Source organism: Bacillus rossius, chromosome 8, assembly GCF_032445375.1.
Source record: "Bacillus rossius redtenbacheri isolate Brsri chromosome 8, Brsri_v3, whole genome shotgun sequence".
NCBI classification, from domain to species: domain Eukaryota; kingdom Metazoa; phylum Arthropoda; class Insecta; order Phasmatodea; family Bacillidae; genus Bacillus; species Bacillus rossius.
The window spans coordinates 68,468,885-68,492,746 of record NC_086336.1 but is presented as its reverse complement, the minus strand read 5'-3'; the positions used below and the strand labels follow the sequence as shown (position 1 = coordinate 68,492,746).

General features: G+C 40.4%; 1 protein-coding gene across 1 annotated transcript; it reads left to right on the top strand.

Annotated features, from left to right (window-relative positions):
- Nucleotides 1-65: 65 nt before the first annotated feature.
- On the top strand, nucleotides 66-23,637 carry LOC134535211 (LMBR1 domain-containing protein 2 homolog). The gene is made up of 11 exons (XM_063374253.1): nucleotides 66-747; nucleotides 2,106-2,275; nucleotides 4,713-4,880; nucleotides 6,602-6,812; nucleotides 7,915-8,091; nucleotides 9,712-9,889; nucleotides 10,590-10,771; nucleotides 13,136-13,375; nucleotides 17,323-17,524; nucleotides 18,218-18,331; nucleotides 19,329-23,637. The coding sequence occupies exons 1-11, from the start codon at nucleotides 574-576 to the stop codon at nucleotides 19,538-19,540; spliced, it is 2,028 nt and encodes a 675-aa protein (XP_063230323.1). The 5' UTR covers nucleotides 66-573; the 3' UTR covers nucleotides 19,541-23,637.
- The last annotated feature ends 225 nt before the right edge of the window (nucleotides 23,638-23,862 follow it).

The following is a 23,862-nucleotide window of genomic DNA, read 5'->3' as shown; positions in this document are numbered from 1 at the left end:
AAGTTACTAGGGATTAAATGTCATTGTAGGGATTTTTCCAGAAGTGCAGAACATGTTGGCTACTCTCCCGAGCTGTCTGCTGGTCGTTGGTGCTAACAGCTGCGTGTGATTGATAAAAATATAAACTTTATTGTTCTGCTATAAAAATGTACTTATTAAAATGTTGTACCGTGTTTAAGAAAGTGGTTTTGTTTAATATAACTGTGGGTGACCATTTATATTTGTATTAAACTTCCACTTCGACTAATAATCGTACAGCTTTGTGAGCAAACACACACGTTCTAAATTTATTATTTTGTTAGTTTAATGTGATTTGTTAACAGTACCGTTATGTCAAGTCAAAATCAGGCTGTTTTGAAAGAGTTTGTTCCACGTAAAGGATTTGTTATTCCTGATGATGAATTACAGTACATATTGTGCAAGCCTAAGTTAATGCCCCTAAAATCTGTTACTCTAGTAAAACTAGAAAAAATGCAGAAAGAAGCTGAAGAAAAGCTGCAGCTCCAAAAAACAGAAACAAAAAATGAAACATGTTAACTGTTAAGACGTGACACTATTTAAATTTGCTGTAAAATGGCATTAGACATACTTGTAGCAGAAGTTGTCTGCACTTTCTTCTTGGCCTTGGGATTGTTGTACAGATATGGAAATTTAATGAGAAATCATTTGATTGTCACAGTTTCTGTATTCATTGCTTGGTATTTCTCTTTTCTTATCATCTTTGTACTACCACTGGATGTCTCTTACGTAAGTATACTTCTAGAGCCGTATCACCTTTTGGTACCTATTGTAAGCATGTTTATTGTGTAAACAAAAAATTCTATTGAATGTGTATTTATGACGTATTTAATATTGTTTCACAATGCATCTATAGCGTTTGACATAATGAATGATCTTGTTAGAGGCCTGCTATGTTAAAAGGGTTTCAGAATAATTATGTATATGTACTAACATGCTAGAAAAATAGTGTAGTAAATATGGAAGTCACCTTCAGGATCAAGGGTTAAATTGGATACGTGATACAGAACTTTTACCCACATGATGTTCAGTTGGCAGCCTGCTAAACAAAAGTTGTTTCATGTCAATGTTATAGTAAATGGGTAATGTTTTGAATCAATGGCCTTTAAAATAATTACTTTTTTTTAATTCAAAGCAGAATCAGAATGGCCATACCAACCACAAAATTGACACTTAGATAAAATTCGCTAGCTGTGTGATGATATTAAGTCTTAAAATTTAGATTCTCATACAGTACTTGCCAGATGTCAGGAAATAGATTCGCTTTGATATCTGCTTTCAACAGTTCATTTGGAAGCTTTACAGAACATAATTATATTTAAATTTGTTACAATTACAAATAAATAAATAAATAAAATAATTTACTTAAAAAATTGTCTTATAAAAATAAAATTACTACTAAATAAAAAAAAATATTTTGAAACTTTCGATTTTATTCTGGCAAGTTAATTTTTAGGATGTATAACATTAGACTCTAATATTCATATTTGAGTTATTTTTTCCAGGGTTGATTTGTTCGGGTGGAGGTTGTAGACTGTTGTGAGGTTGTGATTCTTGTGTTACGAATAGATGGGTTTCATTTCTTAGACGGCACCACTGAAGAGAGCTCTACAAAAGATAAAATCAATAAATCCTGTGCCCTAATCATCATTATTCTTAACACACGAGCCCACAGTCAGCTGATAAGAAACGCACACCCCGGAAGGGCCGGACCACCGCCCAGCTCTAAACTGACTAGCTCTTCTATTACAAACACACTAGTATTATGAAATGCATGTCATCAAACTGTAGAATACTGCTTGTTACATAACATGAACGTAATTTATTAGAACGGAGTACATAACGCTGAACTGATCGTAATCGTTTTATTAATTTTCATATTCTGTAATTACAAATATTTTAGTAAAACCGTCGATAAAACTTGAGGTGTCGGTGGGCTTGAATACATAGTTTGTTTTTTCAAATGCCTTTTCTCTGGGGGGTATGGTAAATATAGAAGCCCTGCGAAGGTAAATGGTCCGGGGTCCGGGGCCCGGGGCCACCACTGCTCTTCGGCGTCCTCCCACGACCCTGCGTCCTGTGTGCAGACGATAGAGCGGCAGTGCCTGGGCGACCCGCCCGAGGGCAACGCCACGGCAGCGCCGGCGGACGGGGGCAACGGCTCGGTGGCGCCGCCCTGCCAGGTGCAGACGGTGTACAAGCGGGTGCTGCCCAGCCTGTGGCGGGTGGTGTACTGGAGCTCGCAGTGCCTCACCTGGTGAGCCTTGCCGCTCGCTCCCGAGGGCAGAGTCCCCGGGGCACACGTCCACTGTGCAGAGGAACCACGCGACTTGACAAATGCTCGAGATATACCACTTCCCAGTGGGGTCTGGGGGGAGATGAGTAGTTCTGTTTCCGTATTTCGTTTTTCCAACTGTATTTTTAGAAGAGTGAAAAGGCTTAAAAAAAAAAAAAAAAAAATGTTTTTAAATAAAAAATTTAGGCATTAAACATCCGGTGCAGATTCTTGAAAGCACTCGCAGAATTCACATTCTTCATTTCTCCACCATATTTTGTTATGGTTACCACTCAAATCTCATAGTTTCTGTATGCACAGCGAGAAGACTGCGCGCTAGTCCACAGGAATATCGCGGTAGAAGTACAAGCGAGCGTCGCACTTATCATCCTGTCTCACTAGCGCAAATACACCAGTGACAAGGCAGGACTTTGAAAGCTGCTACGCATGCTGCTAAGATATTCTCCTCTGAATGTGTGCAATGATAAACTAAGACCCCAAATACAAAATCACAAATTAAAGTACTTGAATAAAGTTTATCCAGTTTTGTTGGCTTCTGTGTTTCCAGACATATTATCCAGTGAGATGTAAACATTAGTTTTGATGTTTTTGGAATTTTTAATGTATGTACATGTTGAAGTTATGGTGAGCAAATTTTACAAGCTGATGCTTATACTTATGTTTTTTTACACAAATTACTAAATAATTAAAACAAAATTAATCTTTTCATAAGCACATTACTAGCCTACAAGAATTTAAAAAAAAATTATGTATGCCACTTTTGAACATTACTTAGTAACAAAAAGGACTTAACTTAGCAAGCAAGCTAAATAGGCTGCCTCTCTATTTACAATAATTGTGCTTCTGGATATCAGCTCTTCAAAGAACAAATGGAAAACTTTTTAATTTTTCAACTCTCTTTTCTGTCAGTAAATATTTTTATTATAATCAGTAAAAAAAAAAAATGTACATGTTAAAGTAAATAATGTTTGGTGTATTTTTCTCTCCTTGTATTTATTTATTTATTTATTTTTTAAATGTAGAGAAACCTGCCTAGCAACACCTTCTTCAGACTCAGTTACAGTGGAATATTTGTTTATTTATTGCATTTTTGTGTAACACAACTGGTCCAACATCTTTGTGCAAACCAGCACATACAATGTCTAGCATATGTAATAAACTAAACATACTCCTGTTGTAAGTGATGTAAAACAACACACTAGCTGTCATGGTGACAATTTTCAAATAAGTAGCATGTAAGTTAATTAATGAATTAAATCTTACTTAAACATAAATAGTTTTTTTTATGTGGGACGATAACAGTGTAGAATTTGGTATACATGTTTAAAAAATAATATTTTAATTAATCTAATTATTTGAGCAGTAACATGAGCTGTCATGGTTTAAGCTAAAAAATTTTGATAAGCTCAAATTTAAAAATTTGATATTAATTATTTATTTGAAAATTAAATTATTCTTTTTAATGATTTTTGTACGAAGTTATGTTTGAAAGAAAATTAAAGTATCGTCCTTTAGTGTTTGTATCCAAGAAACAAAAAAAAAAGTATGTTTTTGAGAAGTAGTGGTGCAGAGATGCTGACAATGAGCGAGACATGAACATGTACTGGGACTCGAGCAGAAGTGTGCAGTTGTTTTCGCTGGCAACCCGAGTTAGACCGGTCGGGGATGCTGCACCTTGTACAATCTGCCTCAAGCTAAGACTGCAGTACAGAACGAATGGCGACGACTGTTGCCAGGTTAATACTACCTTTCTTGTTAACATTAAACATGTTATTTTGAATACCATCTTTAATTATAATAAATTTTAATATATTTTTAAAATTCTAATATTTTTTTGATTTTTCTAAGACCATAAATTATTATCGATTGACAGTATTACAGATTAACTATAACAGTACAGTTATAGTCATTCTGACAAAAAATAATAATTCACTGCTAAGTACCAATTATTATTTTACAAGAGAAACTATTCGTAGCAGTCAATCACAATTAATGATATGGAATTTCATAAAATTATGTGCTATGCCCAAAAGAGGAAAAAAAATTTCATATTTAATGATATCATAATAATGTTGGGAAAAAAAAAACATTGGAACCAAGATGATGTCTTTCAATTATGACTCCTTGGGAAGAAAACTTGATATCAGATTATGCTCTTGATGAAAGCCAACGGGCAAATGTACTTACGAAGTTGTCGTTCCGAATGTTACTTTACAAAATATAGTGTTTCAGATACATTTAAAATTCTTTTTCATCACATTAGAAAGTTTTGTCTGAAACTTTTGTGCTCTGTGGTGTACACCTGGCGACAGAGCACATCGAAACAAGGACGGCGCTAACGGGAGAGCGAGAGTGAACGTACACTGGAGACGAGACGTGCGTGAACGTGTGGGGGCAGGTTGGTGCTGCCGCTGATGCAGTCCTACATCAAGGCCGGGGACTTCACGGTGCGGGGCAAGCTGCGGTCAGCGCTGGTCGACAACGCCATCTACTACGGCTCGTACCTGTTCATCTGCGGCGTGCTGCTGGTCTACATCGCGCTCCAGCCCTCGCTTGAGCTGGACGGGTGGGTCCTGCTGTTATGACGAGTTCTCTCCTAACGAAAGCCTTATTACCTTCCCTCTCTAATGGGGCTCGAAGGGAATAAAGGGTTACTAAATAAGGTCTCGACATTAACTTCAGTTCCACTTCGATTTACTACTAACTATTACAATATTGTCAACGCCGTCATCCGTTCAGTTAAATCCATAAAACATACTTAAGTCAATCCACGTGCCTCGCTATCACACCTGTGAGTCTCTTTCCTCCGCTCTCTTGTGACGCGCTCGCGGCACACCTCTCGGCGAGGCGGGAAGCGGCGACGAGAGTCACGCGACGCGCACCGGGCTCCGTCTTGGCGCGGCCACCCCCAAAAAGCCCCCTTTCGGGCGTGGCTGCCGTATTTGAGACTTTGGGTCCAAGGCATCGTCGACAGTCCTCTCGACCCCGTTCGCTTTCCGCAACGGTTGGCCAGCCTTGTTCGGAAGCGCTGTCCCAGTATTTCGCGCTGACGCCGCTGTTGCCGCAACGAGGCCGGCCCACGTCGCTGCAGGTGTGTCGTAACACTGCGCCCCGGGCCCGACTGCCTTCGACTGCCTTCGACTGGCTTCCACGCCTCCAGCCTGCCCTGGAGCGATGGAGAGAAGGCACGCGGCCGGAGATAGTCGTGGGACGGCCAGCGTGATCGGGACCACGGCCGAGCCACGTCATTGTAGTCACAATGAAAATACAAAAGAAAAATTAACATACAGTATAACATCATCAACTGCTTTCAGCTCGAAGCGGGGTCAGCATCTTCCTCTGTCACTCCGCCATGCCTTCTCCTTCACCGTGTTTCATTTGTCTTCTCTCTCTCTCCTGTTCTTCGTGTCTCCTCCTCGGTCTTCATTGGAGGGTCTTCTTCCTGTACACTTCAACTCACATAATTTCACTGGGCGGCCTCTCTTTCCCCATTCTCTCCACATGGCCACACCATCTCATTATTGCTCTTCCCATCATGATCTCTTCCAAGTCCTGTGCTCCTTCACTTGTTTGCACCATATCAGTCCTGATTCAGTGTTCAAATCAAGTTGATCTATTTCTAGAATAATACACATGAATGTTACTGTTTGGAAAATTGATGCATATCACATTGCATCGGTGATATAGATTGCTTCTTAAAAAAATATATATATAAATAATAAACGCTTTTGGATCTAAAAATGTTGGTAGACGTGGCTACCGAGGTCAACGGCGGACTCAGTCCGAAGGAATCTGAACGCAAGCCGCTCGATCAGCCCTGGATTACGTAGAGCCTGGAGCGAAGGTCGCAGACTGTAGTTTGTGGAAGGGAGGAGAGGTAACATGTGGCGAGGGGCTGTGTAGTCATGGTGGTGCAGGGGTTAAGCCAGGGGGGGGGGTTTAAGGGGTTTCAAACACTTCCCAACCCTTTTGCACCAAATCTTTAATTAATTTCTTATTCATCACTCAAACAAATTTCATATTAAAATTAATGGAATTTTTACCATTACGATATTTAAATTTAAGAACCGAAAACTGCTAAGATAGCGCTATTTTGCACCTTAAAATCCAAATTTCCCCGGGGGAGGACCCCCAGAACCCCCCCTTCCCCCCGCTTTAATACGGGGGGTGGGGGGCCATGCTTCTTAACACGCCCCACACACAAATCCTGGCTACGCCACCGGTGGTGGTGTGTCGAGAGAGAGAGAGAGAGAGAGAGAGGGGAGTCGAGGGTGTGTGCGGACGCAGGCAGAAGCTGAAGGCCATCGCCTCGTCGGCCAGCAACACCTGGGGGCTGTTCCTGCTGGTGCTGCTCCTGGGGTACGGCCTGGTGCAGGTGCCGAGAGCCCTCTGGGACGCCGGCCGGCGGGGCTACCTGCTGCACTACAGCTACTTCCGCGCCGCCAAGCTCAGCGCGGAGAAGTGCGAGGCGGAGGAGACCGTCGACGACATCCTGGAGGTCAGCACCCCTCGCGCCTGAACCCGCTTGCGTGCGACCGAGGCTAGATCACGTCGAGACACTGCCTACCACCCATGGCCTTATGCCGTCGGTAGGCGTGTAACAAATTGATAAATAAATAAATAACGGGGACAATATGTTATTGTAAATTGCCATAAAAAATTAAGTAACACCAAAATGTCTGTGTGTATATATATATATATATATAATGTGCAAACAAAACTTCACTTAGATCACTAAACTATTAACTATCAATATCAAAATTTAAAAGTCAGTATATTTAGTTGGTAGCTTTTAGCAAATTATGTGGACAAAAATCCTTGTAAAGTTTTTAATTGTATTATCTAATTTTTTTTATTTTAATTATTTCATTAAACATTGCTATTATTGTACATATTTGAAAAAGAAAAAAGTATTTTTTTTGCAGTAAATTCACATTATAAATTTACATTGCAAAGTTTAGTTCTAACAATACAGTGTAGAGCTAAAAATAAAATGAAAATGGTTCTTAAAGATAGTGTTCGCAAGAAACCTTTTATTGTGATATATATTGAAGATAACACTTATTTTCATAAACAAATGTATTATTGTAAAATAAAATCTTTTCTGTAATTATTACACTTAATTAAATGCAGACACCCTATTATAGTAGTATTATGACCTGCTAACTCCTTTTATATTAATGTGATCTCTTTAAACTTTTTTTTTGTATTAGCGGGATCACTTACGGTTTTTTACACCCATAAACTTCATCAGTTGATTGTTTTGCTTTTTATTAAATGTGCTGATGGTCATATATATGATTATTTAAAGGTTATTGTTAGTAGTGTAACTTGAACTGTGTGAAGTGCAGCGGCACCTGGTGGTTTGCCCTGCGCGGTGGAGGGGGAGTGCAGTGTCAAGTGTGACGTGTCTGTTGTGACGTGTCGAGTGTGACGTGTCTGTTGTGACATGTCGGGTGTTACGTGTCGAGTGTGACGTGTCTGTTGTGACGTGTCAGTTGACGTGTTGAGTGTGACGTGTCTGTTGTGACGTGTCGGGTGTGACGTGTCATTTGTGACATGTCGGGTGTGACGTGTCGGGTGTGACGTGTCGGTTGCAGTCGCTGCAGGCCGCGGCGGCCAGCATCGGGCCGGGCCACCCCCTCCACAGGAACCTGGAGACCATCTTCCAGAAGGTGCCGATAGAGCTGCGGGAGCGCATGGGGCGACGCCAGCTGCCCCAGGACACGCCCGCCGACCCCCCCTCCTACAAGGCCCTGGTGCGCCTGCACCGCCAGGTGGGTGCTTACTGCCGGCGGTGTCACCGGGACACGCGCCGTGTGTAGAGCTTCACGCAGTTTGATAACTGCTCGTAATATCTCAATGGTGTCTGTTTACGAAGATCATTTAAGGAATACGCTGCGGGGAATGAGTAGTTCTGTTTCAGGTATATTCAGTTTTTAAACTGTATTTTTATGAAAGTCAGAATGGCTAAAAATACATGTTTTTAGAATAATGTTTAGACATGGAACTTTCTGTATAGATTATTGAAAAAAACTCAAGGGTCATGCATGGAAGCCTTCACCTTTAAATTCATTTCTCCGCCATACAAGGTTATAGTCGCCACTTGGTTTTCATAGTTGTCCTTATGCATGACAAGAAGACTGTGCACCAGTCCATGGCCTTGCACTTAAAGGCAACACCGTGGTAGAAACAAACACCAGCAAGCAATACTTTTTTTTTTGTATTTAAATAACCTATTTAATATATTGAAGTAGGCACAAATGTTAACAGAGTGGAAAAAAAATGAATAGCCACAACTACCTTAGTTTAGAGTTTAAAAATAAAAATAAAATAAAAAATTTAAACATAGCCTTATTAACACTTTTCGACCCCCATTTCTGTGAACCAAGCAAGTGGCTTTTGTACCAGATGGCTTGCTGAACCCAACAGAGCGAGTCTACGAGCCTGTATGCTCCCTCAAGGCAGTGAAAACACTTCCTTCACGAGAGTGGGTTAGCCCTCTCAGCCACCAGACTGAGACAGGGATGGTGAGAACGAGGAAGCAGCAAGGATAATCATCACAGCGATGACGAACACGGGGGGTTGGAGAAAGCTGTTAATTTCCATCCAACCAAAAAATGGAAATCCAAAATCCATTTAAGAAGCTCATGTTAACACCCATTTCCATGAACGTTATATCCTGAAAGAATTTAAGACTTGGGTCAACAGCTATAATAAAGGAAAGGCATAGTGACATAATATTCTATGTGGATATTTCTTACATGACTCGCTGGATGTACTTAAGAAATGATTCGCTACTTTCTCTCTCCCCCTCCTCCTGTTCCTGGCCCCCGCCCTCACTGTCATTGTTCGCACCGCACATGCATGTCCCTGGATGTCCCATCGTCGCTGGGTTGGACAGCTGCTCGCAGCAATGGCAGTGTGGCTGTATATCAGTCACTGTTCAGTATTTAACCGTTTACATGTGGTAGCGACTCTGTGCCTGACGTGATTAACATTTGTTCATTGAATTTTCCCGTTAGTTGTGTATTTTAACATATTTCTAATGTATTTACTACAAACATGTGCTGTTATAAGTAAGTTCTGCAATGTCGGTAAGAGCAAAGTTAACACGAGTGTTTGCAAATGCTGTGCTGATTTTTTGATGGTGAGGTTTTATCAAAATCCTTGGGGACAGAGAAACTAGTTATTCTCCTTTTCGTGTTAGTTGCTTCATTCTTCTTGCAAGGTGTTCGACGTTCAGTATATTCAAATTCTGGGTCTTGGAACCTGATGTGTGATCAAGCCATAAGAGTGGTGATATTTTCAAAGAGAGATGTATTGCGGCTGGGACGTCACAGCCCTGGCAGCCGCTCATGGGCAGAGGGTGACGGGGCCCGCCGTGTGCCCGGCAGATCCTGAAGGCACTGCAGACCCAGCACCGCACGGAGACCCAGTGGGCCCTGCTGGTGGACGAAGTGATCGCCCTGGAGGACGTGGCCTGCAACCAAGTGAGCCACGAGCGACGCTTCCGCCCCACCTTCCAGCCCGCGCGCTCCGCCGTCGCCCGCCTGCTGTGGGGCCCCACCGCGGGTGAGCCCCCTCCTCGTCGTCGGTCCGGCCCTGTTGGTCCCTCTAGCCCTCTAGCGTGCTCGGACCGGCGAGCCTTGACGTGACGATCTGACACTTCTTTGGTTCAGGGCTACTCCTACAACTTTGCAGATCAATTGGTCTGGCTTTTAATATGTGGTAATTCAGACCTATTCTTCATACTTCCTGCAGTCTCGAGTATCATTGATGATTTTAACAGAACAAAAACTGGACTGGTTTGTAAAATACTTATATTTTCGATGAACATTTGAGGTATGCTACGTGTCCTGATAAAACAAACTTGCTAGGGACCCTCTCAACACATTTTTTTTAATGAAAACATAATTTTTTATGAACAATTAATGTTAACTTACAGTCCCATATTGCTAGATAACGCCACAGATCACGGATATAAGATTTAAGTTCGTAATTTTTGAAATGCACAAGTCAAAAATTTGGAACCCATAAGTAAACTACAGATAAAAAACATTATTGTGTTTATCCATAGACTTTTAATTTTGGTCAGCTGACTTAATACAGTTATGAAGCCAATGCATGAAAGTACAGCTTGGTTCTTTTTCTATTACAGAGTGGTGTTCATTCTTATTAAAAAGGTTTGGTAAAGGCTGAGACGGGGGGTGTGGACCCCACAGACACCCGTGTCGGGCTGAGGTGAAGCGCGGACTGTGCTTGTGCTGTGCAGAGTGGTACTGGAAGTGCGTGATCCACGGCCACGTGCTGAAGCTGCTCTCCGTGGCGTGCGGTGCCGTGTCGCTGGCCGTGGTCTGGTCCGAGGTCACCTTCTTCAACAAGGAGCCCGTGCTGTCGCTGTTCGCGCTGTTCGTGGACCTGGCCACGGCGGACGGCAACTACGTCGCCATCCAGGTACCCGCGCGTCCGCGCCGGAGCTGCTTCGCTCTCGTCACTCCCGGCTGCGACCAGCACGGTGTCGTCGCACGGATAGTTGCAGCGATCAGCACGTTCAGCAGATCAGCCTGGCGACAACAAACATGAGTCGTGTATTTCCAAAACCGGCCATCTCCAAAAAAAAAAAAATGGTTTTGTTCTATAAAATCAAATTCCATGGTAACACACAGTGAATAAGGAGCAGTTAATTACAAAAGCGGCCTTATTCATTTAATAAACCGTCTTGAATGCCACATCATGGAATTGAGTAAACAGTTTTTCTTGTTTTCTCGCAAAACTGTTCTGAGGGAGATGGCCAGTTTTGGAAATATTATATGAACCTCATTGTGCGAACATAATAAACAAAATAAAATTATATTCTGCACTGTCTAGTCAACAAACACATTTTCTTATTTACAGTGCTTATCTGAAAATCTGGATGATCCAAACCGTTTTAATATATGAAAATAAATGAAAAAAAAGTAACATTTAACTGTTTTTGTATTTTAAAAAATTATTTTGATGTCTTGACCCAAAAATCAACAGGTTTTAATGATTTTGTCTGTGTTATAGGCTGTGTTACATGATATCTTAATGCTTGCAGAGGTGTAGTATACTGCATGTTATTGCATTACAGCAGTTATTCGGCTAATTCGAAATATGTAATCCGATCAGGTCTCTGTCTGAATTAGTTTGGATTAGTGGGAACTCTACTTCGTAAATTTCTCAAACGATAATGTTGTAGGACGTCCAGATATGATTTGTCGGAAATATAACACACTTTTAGCAATAACATAGTATTAAGCTAGAAATAAGTCTAGAGAAAACTCTACGTAATACTTATACCGGGCTTGTGTGAATCTTATCGCAATGTAAGATTGTAGCTAGTGAGATTGAATTACTTGGAGTTCAGATGTGTATAATACTTTGTTGTGCTTGTTAAATGCTTTTGTTGATTGTGGCCAGGCGTTTATCAACATGGCATTGGCTTGTTTAATTCTGTACCGACTCTTCTTGCCTGTTTTGGTTAGCGATATGATTTATGCTCTTGATAGGTAAATGGAAACATAATATTTTTTTTTCAACTTTTATTTCCATTTCTATGTCTATAAAAGCCCAATGTTCAGCTTAAAGTACTTCGGTGTTGCTGTGGTATTTAAGCTAATGGCCTGTGCTGTGGAAGTCTTTCGAAATGTGCTTAGATTGTAACGCTGGTGTTTGTCATGCTTTCGAATTGCTGCGTTAAAATAGACTTTACTGTTTTGGTTCTTCTCTAAATTTACTTGCCGGATGTAGTGGATGATAGCACTCGAACTATGTGGCCTTAAAACATGCCAGAAATTTTTATTTCCGCCTGACAAGAAAGAAACCTTTGTGATTCCTAAAATGTTCACTAATTTCGGGAATCCTGCACAGTTAAATAAACCTAGATGGAATACCGTATTTACTCGCGTAAAGGCCCCCCTTTTTTTCCAAATTTTCGACTCCAAAAAAGGGGAGGGGGCCTATATGCGAATTTGGAGGAAAACATATATTTTTCTTTTTTTCAGGTATGAAAAACTAACATTTAATAAAAGCAAAATGAAATACCGCCACAACTTATTTAAACGCCAATTAAATTTTGATTAAATGAAACAGCTGGCAGAACGACTGGCAAGTTGTGCATCTTTGTTCTAATGAGGGAAGGTGGGTGAGGCAGAGATTCCGCAGGGGGGTGAGGCAGCGCTGGGCAGGGGGGGGAGAGGCAGAGGCGTGGCTTAACCTCCCTCCTGGCAGCTAGCCAGCCAACCAAACAAAGGAGTGTTAGAAATACCAGTACCTGCTCCACCCACTTCCCTTCCTCCTTCACTTCCCCTCTTCTACTCCGACAACACTGCACATCAACACAAGCGCGCGAGTCCAGCTTTCTTTATCTTTATGTCGTTTTAGATACGACTAACTGCGTACGTCTGTCACGCCTCACGACAGTCCTACTGAGAGCGGACAAACTATAATACCAGTCTCTGTATCACTGCCGCTTACAAAATCACCTCCTGCCGCTCACAATACATTGCTTGCTGTTTGATGCATGCCAAGCTGCCCTGCCCTCAGATAAACCCAGAAAAACCAGTTTTTAAATTTTTTCTCAAAAATGTTTACAAAAATAGGAGGGGGGGCGTATACGCGGGCGAGGCCTTTACGCGAGCAAATACAGTATTATGTTTTGGGTGTACCATGCAGCTGAGAAAATTAATTTGTGAAATTATTGTTTGAGGGTTGTGATGTCAGGTTTGCGGGACCGGTGATAGTAGATGGAGGGAGGCTTGGTTCGGGGAGAGCGCGGTAGCTACGGGCTGGTTGCAGGTGGTGTCGACGCTGATCATTGCGTACCTCTGCTACTGCGCCTACTCGACGGTGCTGCGGATACGCTTCCTGAACCTGTACTACCTGGCGCCCCACCACCAGACGGACGAGTACTCGCTCATCTTCGCGGGCATGATGCTGTGCCGCCTCACGCCGCCCATGTGCCTCAACTTCCTGGGGCTCATCCACATGGACAGCCATGTCATCAAGCGCCACATCAGCGAGACCTACTACACCCAGGTGCCCGCCCCGCTTGTTCAGTCCTGGATGCTGCGTACTTCAGCAAACATTCACACATTGGCAGCTGAAACAGAATCACTTATAAATAATCATTTTGTAAAATTTAATGATAAAATAATATCTTGCTGCCCAAGACTTTGTTGTGTGTGGAGGAATGTGGAAATGAAAACTAGAAGCTTATGGCAACTGGACTTAAATTTTTTTTAAATTCTTATTTTTAGACCGTATTGTTAGAGACATGCATATTTCGCGATTGCGATAAAACGAATTTTTACGCGAATTTGAGTACATTTTTAAGAATAACGCGAATTTCTCACATTTTGGATAATAACGCGAAATCCTTGAATTTTCGGCGAACAGTCAGAACATTTTCCTCATTCGAACACGGCAATTCAATTTGTAAATACAGTAACAAACGTGAAACAACAAAAAACCAAAGATAACTACCCACACAGTGTATTTTATAACATGAAAAGTTGCTTTTATTTCTAAACATGTAACAATTTAAGCCTAGGCGTGTAAAAGTCCGAGTAATTACAGCAGGAGACAATCTAAAATGTACTAGGGAAAAACGTAAACTCACGAATATAGAAACGTAACGGAAATGTCGGAAATGTCGGAAATATTACGTGGCTGATCGTAACATTGTAAGTGCTGATACTGTATTTATGTCACAACTTAGCCGAAATACTGGTACGAGACATGAACTTCACAAGATAAAATGAGTGGAATCTTGGTAACTGTTTTATACGTATTATATAATTTCGGAAGTATTATACTGTTGACGCATATTTTTTAAACTAACCATTTATTTGTGGGGATCGTAAATTATTAATTATTGGTATCAAGACATCAAGATGAACGTAAACTTGAACATGTCACGGCAGCGAGTAAGCGGGTGCGTATACCAATAAACTGGTATTAGAACTGGACAAAACTGGTACACGGGAGGTGGAGCTTATATTTTTTTCCGCTAGGCTCGCTTCTATTGGCTGGCTGCTGATGGAAGGTCACGAGTCTGGGCGGAGCATTGAATGAGTTATACTGCGCATGCGCAGCTCAGAGAACAGACGCCGCACTGGGCCGCACTGTAACAACAGATGATCGAGTACAATGACCTTTCTCCGCGCAAGGCGCGCAATTGACGGTAAATTTTCATCAATTTGCGCCCCTTTTTTATTTATTTTTACTGTGTAATGTAGCCCGTTCTGAACGCGGCAGGATGCGACTGTATTTTAATTAACTTTAACGTATTTCTTACTTTTCCCTTTATTTACACTTTCCCGCTTTTTACACTTTTTTACTTTGTCCCCATGAAAAGTGCAAATAAGGGGTTTTGCTGTATTTTGATATTCGGCTCGCCTGGACAGTCGATTATCACGGTGTTTACAGCAGGTTGTTTCTCGAAGCGTTGTTCTCTTATATAGTCTTTAGCGTTGTTTGTCCATTGCGTCCATTTTTATTAACCAAATACCAAATTTAAAATGCAAACACGGTGACGATTCGTAACATTCTGTTGTGCGCAAGTTAAAGTTTAACGGGTCGAATTTTGTTACAGATAGTTTTCAACGTCTGTGAAATAAATTAAAGGTGTACAATTTAAAGGTCGGCTAAAACATTAGGCCTATTAAAATGCCTAAAGTGCCGGTAACTGCAAAACAGCGAGCCTCTGAATTTTCTCAACACGGACTTTATGCTAGTGATTCAACCACACTTTTTTGTCGTCACTGTAATGTCACCGTCTCTTGGGATAGGAAAGACTCATGTGAAAAACATGTAGGCAGTGAAAAACACAAGAAGCGTCTCTCTTCATTGCAAGGCTCATCTAGTGCGTCTGAACGCCAGTCGTCAATATCTTCAGCGTTTCAGACAGCAAAAAATAATGTCCAAAAAGACAAAAAGTTGGAATTTATAAAGGAAACAGCAGAGACCTTTATAAAGGCAAATATACCCCTTGAAAAGCTTGATGATCCTAATATCAGGGCATGGCTGAACAAATACATCGAAGGTGCTGGAGACATGCCACTTGCGAGAACAGTCCGTGAGAAATATGTAGGGGACATAGCCAAATGCAGAATTGAAGATGCCAAAACTGCATTAAAGGACAAAAAAATTGACATACTGTGCGACGAAACAACAGATAAAATGGGTAGGTGTGTATTTGTTGTTTTATTTAGAATTCTGAATCTTCAACAGGATAAACCAGAAATATTTGTTGCAGGAGTTCACTTTCTTGAAGCTGCTAATGCCACAAACTGTGTGAGGGCAATTTTAGATTCACTCAAAATGTACAATGTACAGTATGGTGATGTGCTCTCAGTAGTAACCGATGCTGCTCGTTATATGACCAAGGCTGTTAGTACTCTCGAAGTAATCCTTGGAGACCAGTTAACGCATGTCCAGTGCTGGGCACATAAGTTAAATCTAGTTGGCAATGTCTGGGTGAAAGAGTTGCCTGAGTTGAACAATGCTATGAGCAAAATAAAAAATGTGTTCAACAACACCAGGAAAAGAAGGCACCTGTATGCTAGCTTTCTTGAAGAAAAGCATGGAGAGAAACGTCCATTGTTCCCACTTCCTGTTGTTACTAGATGGAATTCCTGGTTCAACAGCGTTTTTTATGTAGCAGACTACATACATGACATTGTTGATTTCTGCAAAACAGATGAACTAAAGGCAACACAAAATTCAGGGGTTGAGTTTCTGTGTTCACTCACAGAAAATGACATTTCTCTCATTCTTTGTCAAGCTGTCTTTGTGAAAGAGCATGCCAAGAGCCTTGTAGAGCTAATACAGAAACTTGAAGGTTCTTTGTATCCAACTGCCCATTCACTATATGGGGACTTGCAAGGTATAAAAAAAAAATTTGAAAACATCACTCGTGGCATTTATTTTGAGGCAACCAGTAGAGCTTTGTCTAACATGCCCCCCGCTAAAGCTGCTGAAGCTAAAGTGTCCATCACAAGAACAGCAACACAAGCCCTTTCCAAACTGAACTCTCTCATGACAACTGACCCAAGTAGAAAGAGATTTGAAGCAATTCAAATTTTTAGTCAGGAAAGTTTGTTGCTTGCTAAATTAAACCCAGAAATGGTGCAGAAACTGAGAACTGTCCATAGTCTCTACTCCATAAGCACTGAAGAATTAACAGCTGGTTTTGGTCAGCTTCAGGACATTGTTACAAAACAAATGGAAACAGACAATTCAGTGGACGTAGTGAAGTCATTGAATGTAGTAAAGCTGTCACAGCCATTGTTTGCTTCCAGCTGCCTTGAAGCCATCTGGATGCCTTCTGCAAACGTTGACTGTGAACGATTTTTGTCCTCATATAACACAGTCTTAACAGACCGCAGGACAAATTTAAGTGAGGCTAATTTGTGTATCATGGCTACTTTTGCTTTCGAGAGCTAAAGTTTGAGGATTTTGTTCCATGTGTTTATGTCACTATTTTAGAGACTTCATATTTATTCTTGCTGGTTTAGGTACTAAAATATTTTCAATTACTGTATGTAAAAAGTGATGTGTAAATTCGATTGTAAATTACTGCTGCTAGTGCAACTGTACAATGCAAGAATGTGTCCAAAATTTCAAGGTATGCTTAGCTTAATTTTTTTAATTTATAGTGCTAAAACTATTTAAAAAATAACACCGCTTTTGATGTATGATAACACCACTTTTAAGGGTAAATAACAACGAATTTTGCTATAAAATAAACCCCAAAACTGCATGTCTCTACGTATTGTTTCTGCTATGTTAAGTATTATTCTGAGCAGTAACTCAATATTTTTGTTTATAATTGTGTTAGTTTCAGTACTAACTGAAACAAAAATATAATCAACCAATAAATTTTTGAGCTTGAATTTGGACATGAGGGTGTTTGCAGTTGGCCAGCGTGTGTGTAACGTCGGCGAGGTTGGCGAGCCCGAGAGGTCGGCGGTTGTCCGCAGGTGATGGGCCACATGGACGTGGTGTCCATCATCTCCGACGGCTTCAACGTGTACTTCCCCATGGCGATGGTGGTGTTCTGCCTGGCGACGTACTTCAACCTGGGCTCGCGGCTGCTGTCGGCGCTCGGCTTCCACCAGTTCCTGGGCGACGACGAGGTCACCTCGGACCTGGTGGACGAGGGCCGCGAGCTCGTCAAGCGCGGTGAGTCGCCCGGGCCCGTCCCTTCCCTCGCGCGGTGAGTCGCCCGGCCGCATCCCTTCCCTCGCGTGGGACATCCCGCCATGCCGATAGCTTTACCCCCTGCGGATCAGCAGGCATGCTTTGGTTGGAGTATTTATATCAAATAAAAGTTTTGGTTTTTTTTTAATTCCAAAGGATATTATTTTCTTACCAAGTGCTGACAGGGTTGAGTCTCTCACTACAAAAAAAAAATAATACTTACATAAATATATATTTAGTAACTTTTTCGCTTTGATGTACTAGAAAGTTTTTCCATTTGAGGAAATTAAAATGTGTATTTTTTATACTGTGGAGAATAATATGTATTAATAATACATACTATTAAATTCTTACTTTAAATGTCGTTCTTTATCCAAAATATATTTTTTATCTGGTGTTTAACAAAATATTAATTTTAATATATTCAAAGTTATTTACAATTTTATTATGCTTTTTTTTATTGTCACTTGCAGGTTCACAATATATTGGTTGTAATAAAGCTTTTTGTGGAAAATAATTAAATGATTAATCCATATGTATTTATACTTGTAGATATTGGTATTATTTGGTATGCTACCTTAGTTTTAAGATGGTAAATGAAAGAGGTCGGCTGTTCTGCTGTGCCGACACGAGGCAGTTGTGTCAGCGCGCGCGTGGGGGTGCGTGTTGCTCCAGAGAAGCGGCGGCGGCAGCGAGCCGAGGACTCGGTGAACCGCAGGCGGGAGTTCCAGGAGAGGTTCGGAAGCACGCTCAAGTACCGGACTGCCCGCCAGACCCCGGAGGACAGAGGTACCGCACCGATCTCCTCACTAACTTCTGTACGCAGTGTGTTGCATGTAGGAATGGAAGGTTGGTAGAGAGGTTGTAGGTAGGGAAGTTGAGAGTGGGAGTGTTGGTAGTGGTGTGTGGCATGGCGGGTAAATGGCGAGTAAATAGGAAATGTAAGTTGATGTGAAATAAAAGATATTGTGCAAAATGGAAGGGGAGTTAAGCCCATTACACGCAGTGAACGACAATCCAAGATAAGAGTGACGTAGTGTCGCATACACTGCAGCACACGCAGCAATTACTGACATATTATAAAAAAAATACACTTAATCGCAGCTTCCTGATTACAGACGTGTAACCCCATGTCTGGGTTATTTTAAAAATTGGGCCATGGAGTACATTGTCTGTAGGATGCTCTCGAAACGTAGACACACGCACAGGAAGTGACAGTTCATAATGTTTATAGTTATTTTATTATACTGATGCTGTGCATCAGCACAGTTCATAAAAAAATAAAAAACTACAAAACGCCGAAATTTCCTGATGGTTTAAAAAAAACCCATAAAATCTTGTCTAGTTAGACAGTGTGTTGGTATGTTTTTCGGTGTTTTTTAGGTTTTATCGCAATTCACCATAATCACACTGTCAAAGTAATAGGGCCACATGTCAAAAAAGTAGTAACTTTTCAGGAGAGCATTTTAAAAGTTTAAACAGTGTTATTTAATATTTACCCTTATATAAGATAAAAGTTTATAAAAGTATATTATATTTGGGTCAACTTTTATCTTATATAACAAGGGTAAATATTAAATAACATTGTTTAAACTTTTTAAAATGCTCTCCTGAAAAGTTACTATACTTTTGACATGTGGCCGTATTACTTTGACAGTGCGATTAATCCGGGCCCTACTTTTGAGTACAAAGTACGTGGTGTGTCGACGTGACATTGCATGTTGGGATCACGTGGAAGGTTGCGCTGGAGGGATCGGACAGCGTTGGAGTGGACGAATGCTTGCAGTGCGGACGCTGCGGCGAGACGACTCGACCGAGTCTGCGCGGGCCGTGCTGCTGCGCGACGTGGAGCCGGTCGACTGCTACCCGGGCAACACCATGAACTCCGCTTCGACCGAGGGCAGCGACCGCTACTGCAGCAGCCTGGAGCTGGAAGTCCGCGGGCGCGTCGACCGAGTCGGGTTCCCCTCGAGTGGGGGCTTCTTCGACGACGTGTGACTCTGCCCGCCCCCGCCGCGACGCTGGGGTTCTTTTTATCCACGCGAGAGTTTAATTTATTATGCCATTTCCACTGTGCATTCCGTCACACCGTCGCTCGAGGCAGCTTCTTGTTTTAACTGTTGATCATGTTGTTTTGTGTGTACCTTCAAGGCTGTGCTTGTCATTTTTTTTTGTAAAGTTCGTGGGGCTGGATTTTTTAACTGCAATGTTTCGTGACTGAGCAGACAGAGCGAAATTTAAAGTTGTGTATATCAAAAAAACTCGCTGAGTAAAAAATTGTTTTTCTGAGCTGTAAAACAAAACCTTTGATGGGTTGAAAGCTTTTTTATGATCATTATGTCGGTAAGTCTGTCAGGAAATCTGTCAGCAACGCAGACTTGTGTTAAAATAATTTTTGTGTTTGCTGTCGACTGAGAAGCAGAAGGGTTTGTCGCTGCCTTGTGGGGTCACTGTTAGGTACTCTTAAAAACAACTGCAAATATTTCTCTCAATACAGTTGCAGCTACAATTTTTGAATAACTCATGCTTCTCGAAACTTTGTTGATTAAATTTTTTTCTAAGCTTCCCATTCTCAAGTTTTACTAACAGGGCTGGCTTTGTTGCACTTACATGAGAGTTCTGTTGCTTGTCAGTAGAACCCGATGGTTATGGTTTGTTTACGAGTCAGAATTATTAATTTTTTGCCATATATAGGAGAGAAACTAACATACTTATAATTGCCAAAATTAACCGTTGTCGAATAAGTGATTTTTTTTTTTTTTAATGGAAGCTAGCCCTTCTTTATGGAATGCAAATTCTCTTGATTCACTTTATATTTCTGATAGCAAAACTGTAAATTTAAGACTGTCTAAAAGCAGTTCTGTTATCAGGGCAGTATTTGGGTTAAAGTATGTAATATTTTTTATAAAGTATGAGGTTGCTGGGTTCTTTGAGCAGAAAAGAAATACGAGTGCTCAGTGTCTTAAGCATTTCAGCAGCTTGCACAACAGTTGGCTGTACTGGTAGTAACCAACTCGTTCAGTTCTCTTCGGAGTTGCAGTCCTGCCAATTACTGTTTCACAAGTGTTGATATCAAACCATGAGTATGATGTGATACAGTTTCAGTATACCAGAAAACTGTGTAAGCTTTTTGATAGCTATGTTTTATTAATATTACCTAATTTATTTATAAAAAGGCATTGTACATACATAATGTAGTTACAGTGGAACCTGTCTGATTTTTAGTGTATTGACTGTTAATATCCTAGTTTCAGAGATTGTGATCTACACTGCTACAGCTAGAGAATTTTTTCAAAGGTAGAGGTCATCAGTGCATCAGCGGCGGCTCAGGGATTTATTTTTGGGTAGGCCTGTACTGTACCGCAGTCTTGGGAGTCCAGACTGTACCAGGAGTCTGGCCCCTGTATCAGAGGGTGGTCTGGGGAATTTTTAAAATTCAGATTCCAAAATATTAGTTTTGTGGCTTTCTGTAGGTAATTTATTTCTCTCTGAAGTCTAATATATATAATATATTAATCATAACAATTATTATAAATGTATAATTGTATGTCAACAAAATACACTTTAATACCTATAAAGATAACAAAGTTAAATGTTAGAATTAAACTTCTGTTAATATAAGATGAATATTACAACACAACTCATATGGCAATGTAAACTGTTAACAAATCTGCAGGTGAATTAATACGTAGTTTTATTTCATTTCAAACTTCCCTTCTCAGAAGGGCAGACGATTACAGTTTTTAATGAAAATAAGATTTATTTTTCTTATAGTTTTCAAAATAAACTTAATGTTTAATATCAATTGTTCATTTTTATTAAATGTCTTATTTCCAGTTTACAGTTTTGAAAATTTGGGTAGGCCCGGGCCTATCGGCCTACCACTGGAGCCATCACTGCCGTGCGTTGTTTGAGGAAAAGCATAGTCTGCAGTAACTTCGCAGTCCATTTACTAATCTGAAGATTAATCTTGTAAACACATTAATAATTTAATATCGCTATATGCAGATGAATTTGTTTTTTCCAATCTAAAATTCTCTTTATTCTAAGCACTTGGCCTTAAGTAATTTGGAAACAGAAAAAAAAAAAAATACTCAGAAAATAATATTTTTTTTTGACAGACAAGGAAATCATCCATTATAAATTTCATAGGTTTTGTGAACATGCAGTTTTTTTTTTTGATTGACAGTAATGTTCCATGAGCTACAAACTTTTATGTGCCTTTCAAACACGTCCCAAGGAGTTTTGTTGCAGCTGGCCAGAAATTGTGATTGAACCATGTGATATACTAGTGACGTGTGAACAGAATATTTTTGCATGTTTTACGTTGACTTGTCTCATTGGATCGTGAATTAGTTGGTTCCACTGTATTTATATATTTATTTAGGGCACTGTTGTGCCTCAAAATATTTTTTCTTCCCTTGGAATTTGTAGTTGATGCTATAGATAGTTACATTCAAAATTTCTCTTTGTAGTGCTAATAATAACTTGTGTAGAGTAGCATGTATTACACATGTTTTGTAAAACTGATTGTGTATTATGGCATCTGAGGAGTTGGTAGTATATTTTTTTTTGTAATAGACTTTATTCTGTATTTCCTGACATATAAGATGAGAATTTTATGCCACTATGAATAACTTGAAGCTGCTTCTTGTCTTGTGCACTTATGCAGCTTTTGCATGTAGTCCCAACTACATTGGGAGGCAGAAGCTAAAAGGAGCGGAAGAAAAAGATAATTTTTAAAATGCCAGCAGCGTGAAACTGTTTTATCCCACTGACAATGCTGTTCTTTGACCTGACCTGCTTTACTGTGATACGGTATGGTTTTTTTTTTTCCTGGGTGTAGAATTCAAAAGCAAAACAGTCGCATCTGGTCTTCCCGTTTTTTCACGAAACTGCTTGCGATTTGTTGAGGCACCGTCTTGCGAAACAGCCATCGCTGCACCTGAAGTAGATAAAACTCCTGTGCTGCTTCCACCCCAAGCCAAGGGCGCCCTCATTTTATATGCCAGGAACTACGGAGCAGATGCTAGTAGTGCGATCTGGCTGATGTGAACTCCTGGCATTGATTACGGACGATCACAGTCTGGTTTACAACCGACTACGTATGTACTAGTATTACAGTTTTAAGTGTGCCTGTAGCTGATAGCACACACACACTTGATTAAAAATCCCAAGAGTTCAAATTAGCTGTAATAGGTACATCATCATAGCACTTATCAATTGTAAATTTGGCATGATGTAAAAGAAATAGTTTTAATAAGGCACAATAGTGTAGTGCATTGTGGTAGCAATAACGAAGTGGACGTAAGAGTTGCTAGTATGCTTGGAGCAAGTAACGATAGTGATGAAGAAAATGCATAGGTACAACAGCCTCGGCTCATGCAGCTGTGAAAAGGCAGGTGTTGTGAGCCGTTGTATTGAACAGACTGTTTAGATGAGACCATGTTCAGGAATGCTCATGTTTATATACTAGTTGCTTGGCATTTTACGTAACGACTTAACTTAAATAAGTACAAACTCCTGATTCATTCAAATTGTATAATATATAATTGTTTATTTTCCTTATTCTTTTGAGAGTACAAATGTATGTATTGTGTGTGTGTAGGTTCATACTAAATTAAACAAGTTCTAACATTCACTTTTAATTGTTGTAGTAGTAGTACTATTTGCACTATCAAGATACCAGACACGATGACATTATTTTTTATGGAATTTTAATTAAAATGTATCTCATAAACTAATACCATAAACATAATAGAATATAACAAGTTGGTTTGAAAGTCTTACAAAACTATACCATTTACTGGAGGAACTGACGTGAGATAAAGATGACTTCTGTTTATAACTTGAAATATGTATTACATTTGTCTGCTTACCAGAGGGAGAGAGAAAATCAAAATAGTATGTATTCTAATAGATCATGGGCAAAACTGTTTGACATTTATAAAAAGGGGAATCTAATTAGGTAAGTGCAACTCCTCGAAAGGTTTTGCGGCATCTTCACTTGTTACTTCATGATGGTGACCTGTAATCACTAGGTGTACATGTACCATTGTGTGATATTAAAGTGCAAGTGCCGTACACCTGCCAAATTTTCCAAGTCTGGTCTTTAACCTCATCCCAATCCGTACAACCAAAACCTATAACAGATTCAACATTATCTGCTAGGGATGTGCGAGTACCCGATATTTTCGGGTACGGTTCGAATCCACAATTACCCGAACCCGGAATCGTTGTACGTACATGGATTCACAAAAGTTATAAATTAATTTAACATGGCTCAAAAATACTAGCAGTGAAAAATAAAATTAGGCTAC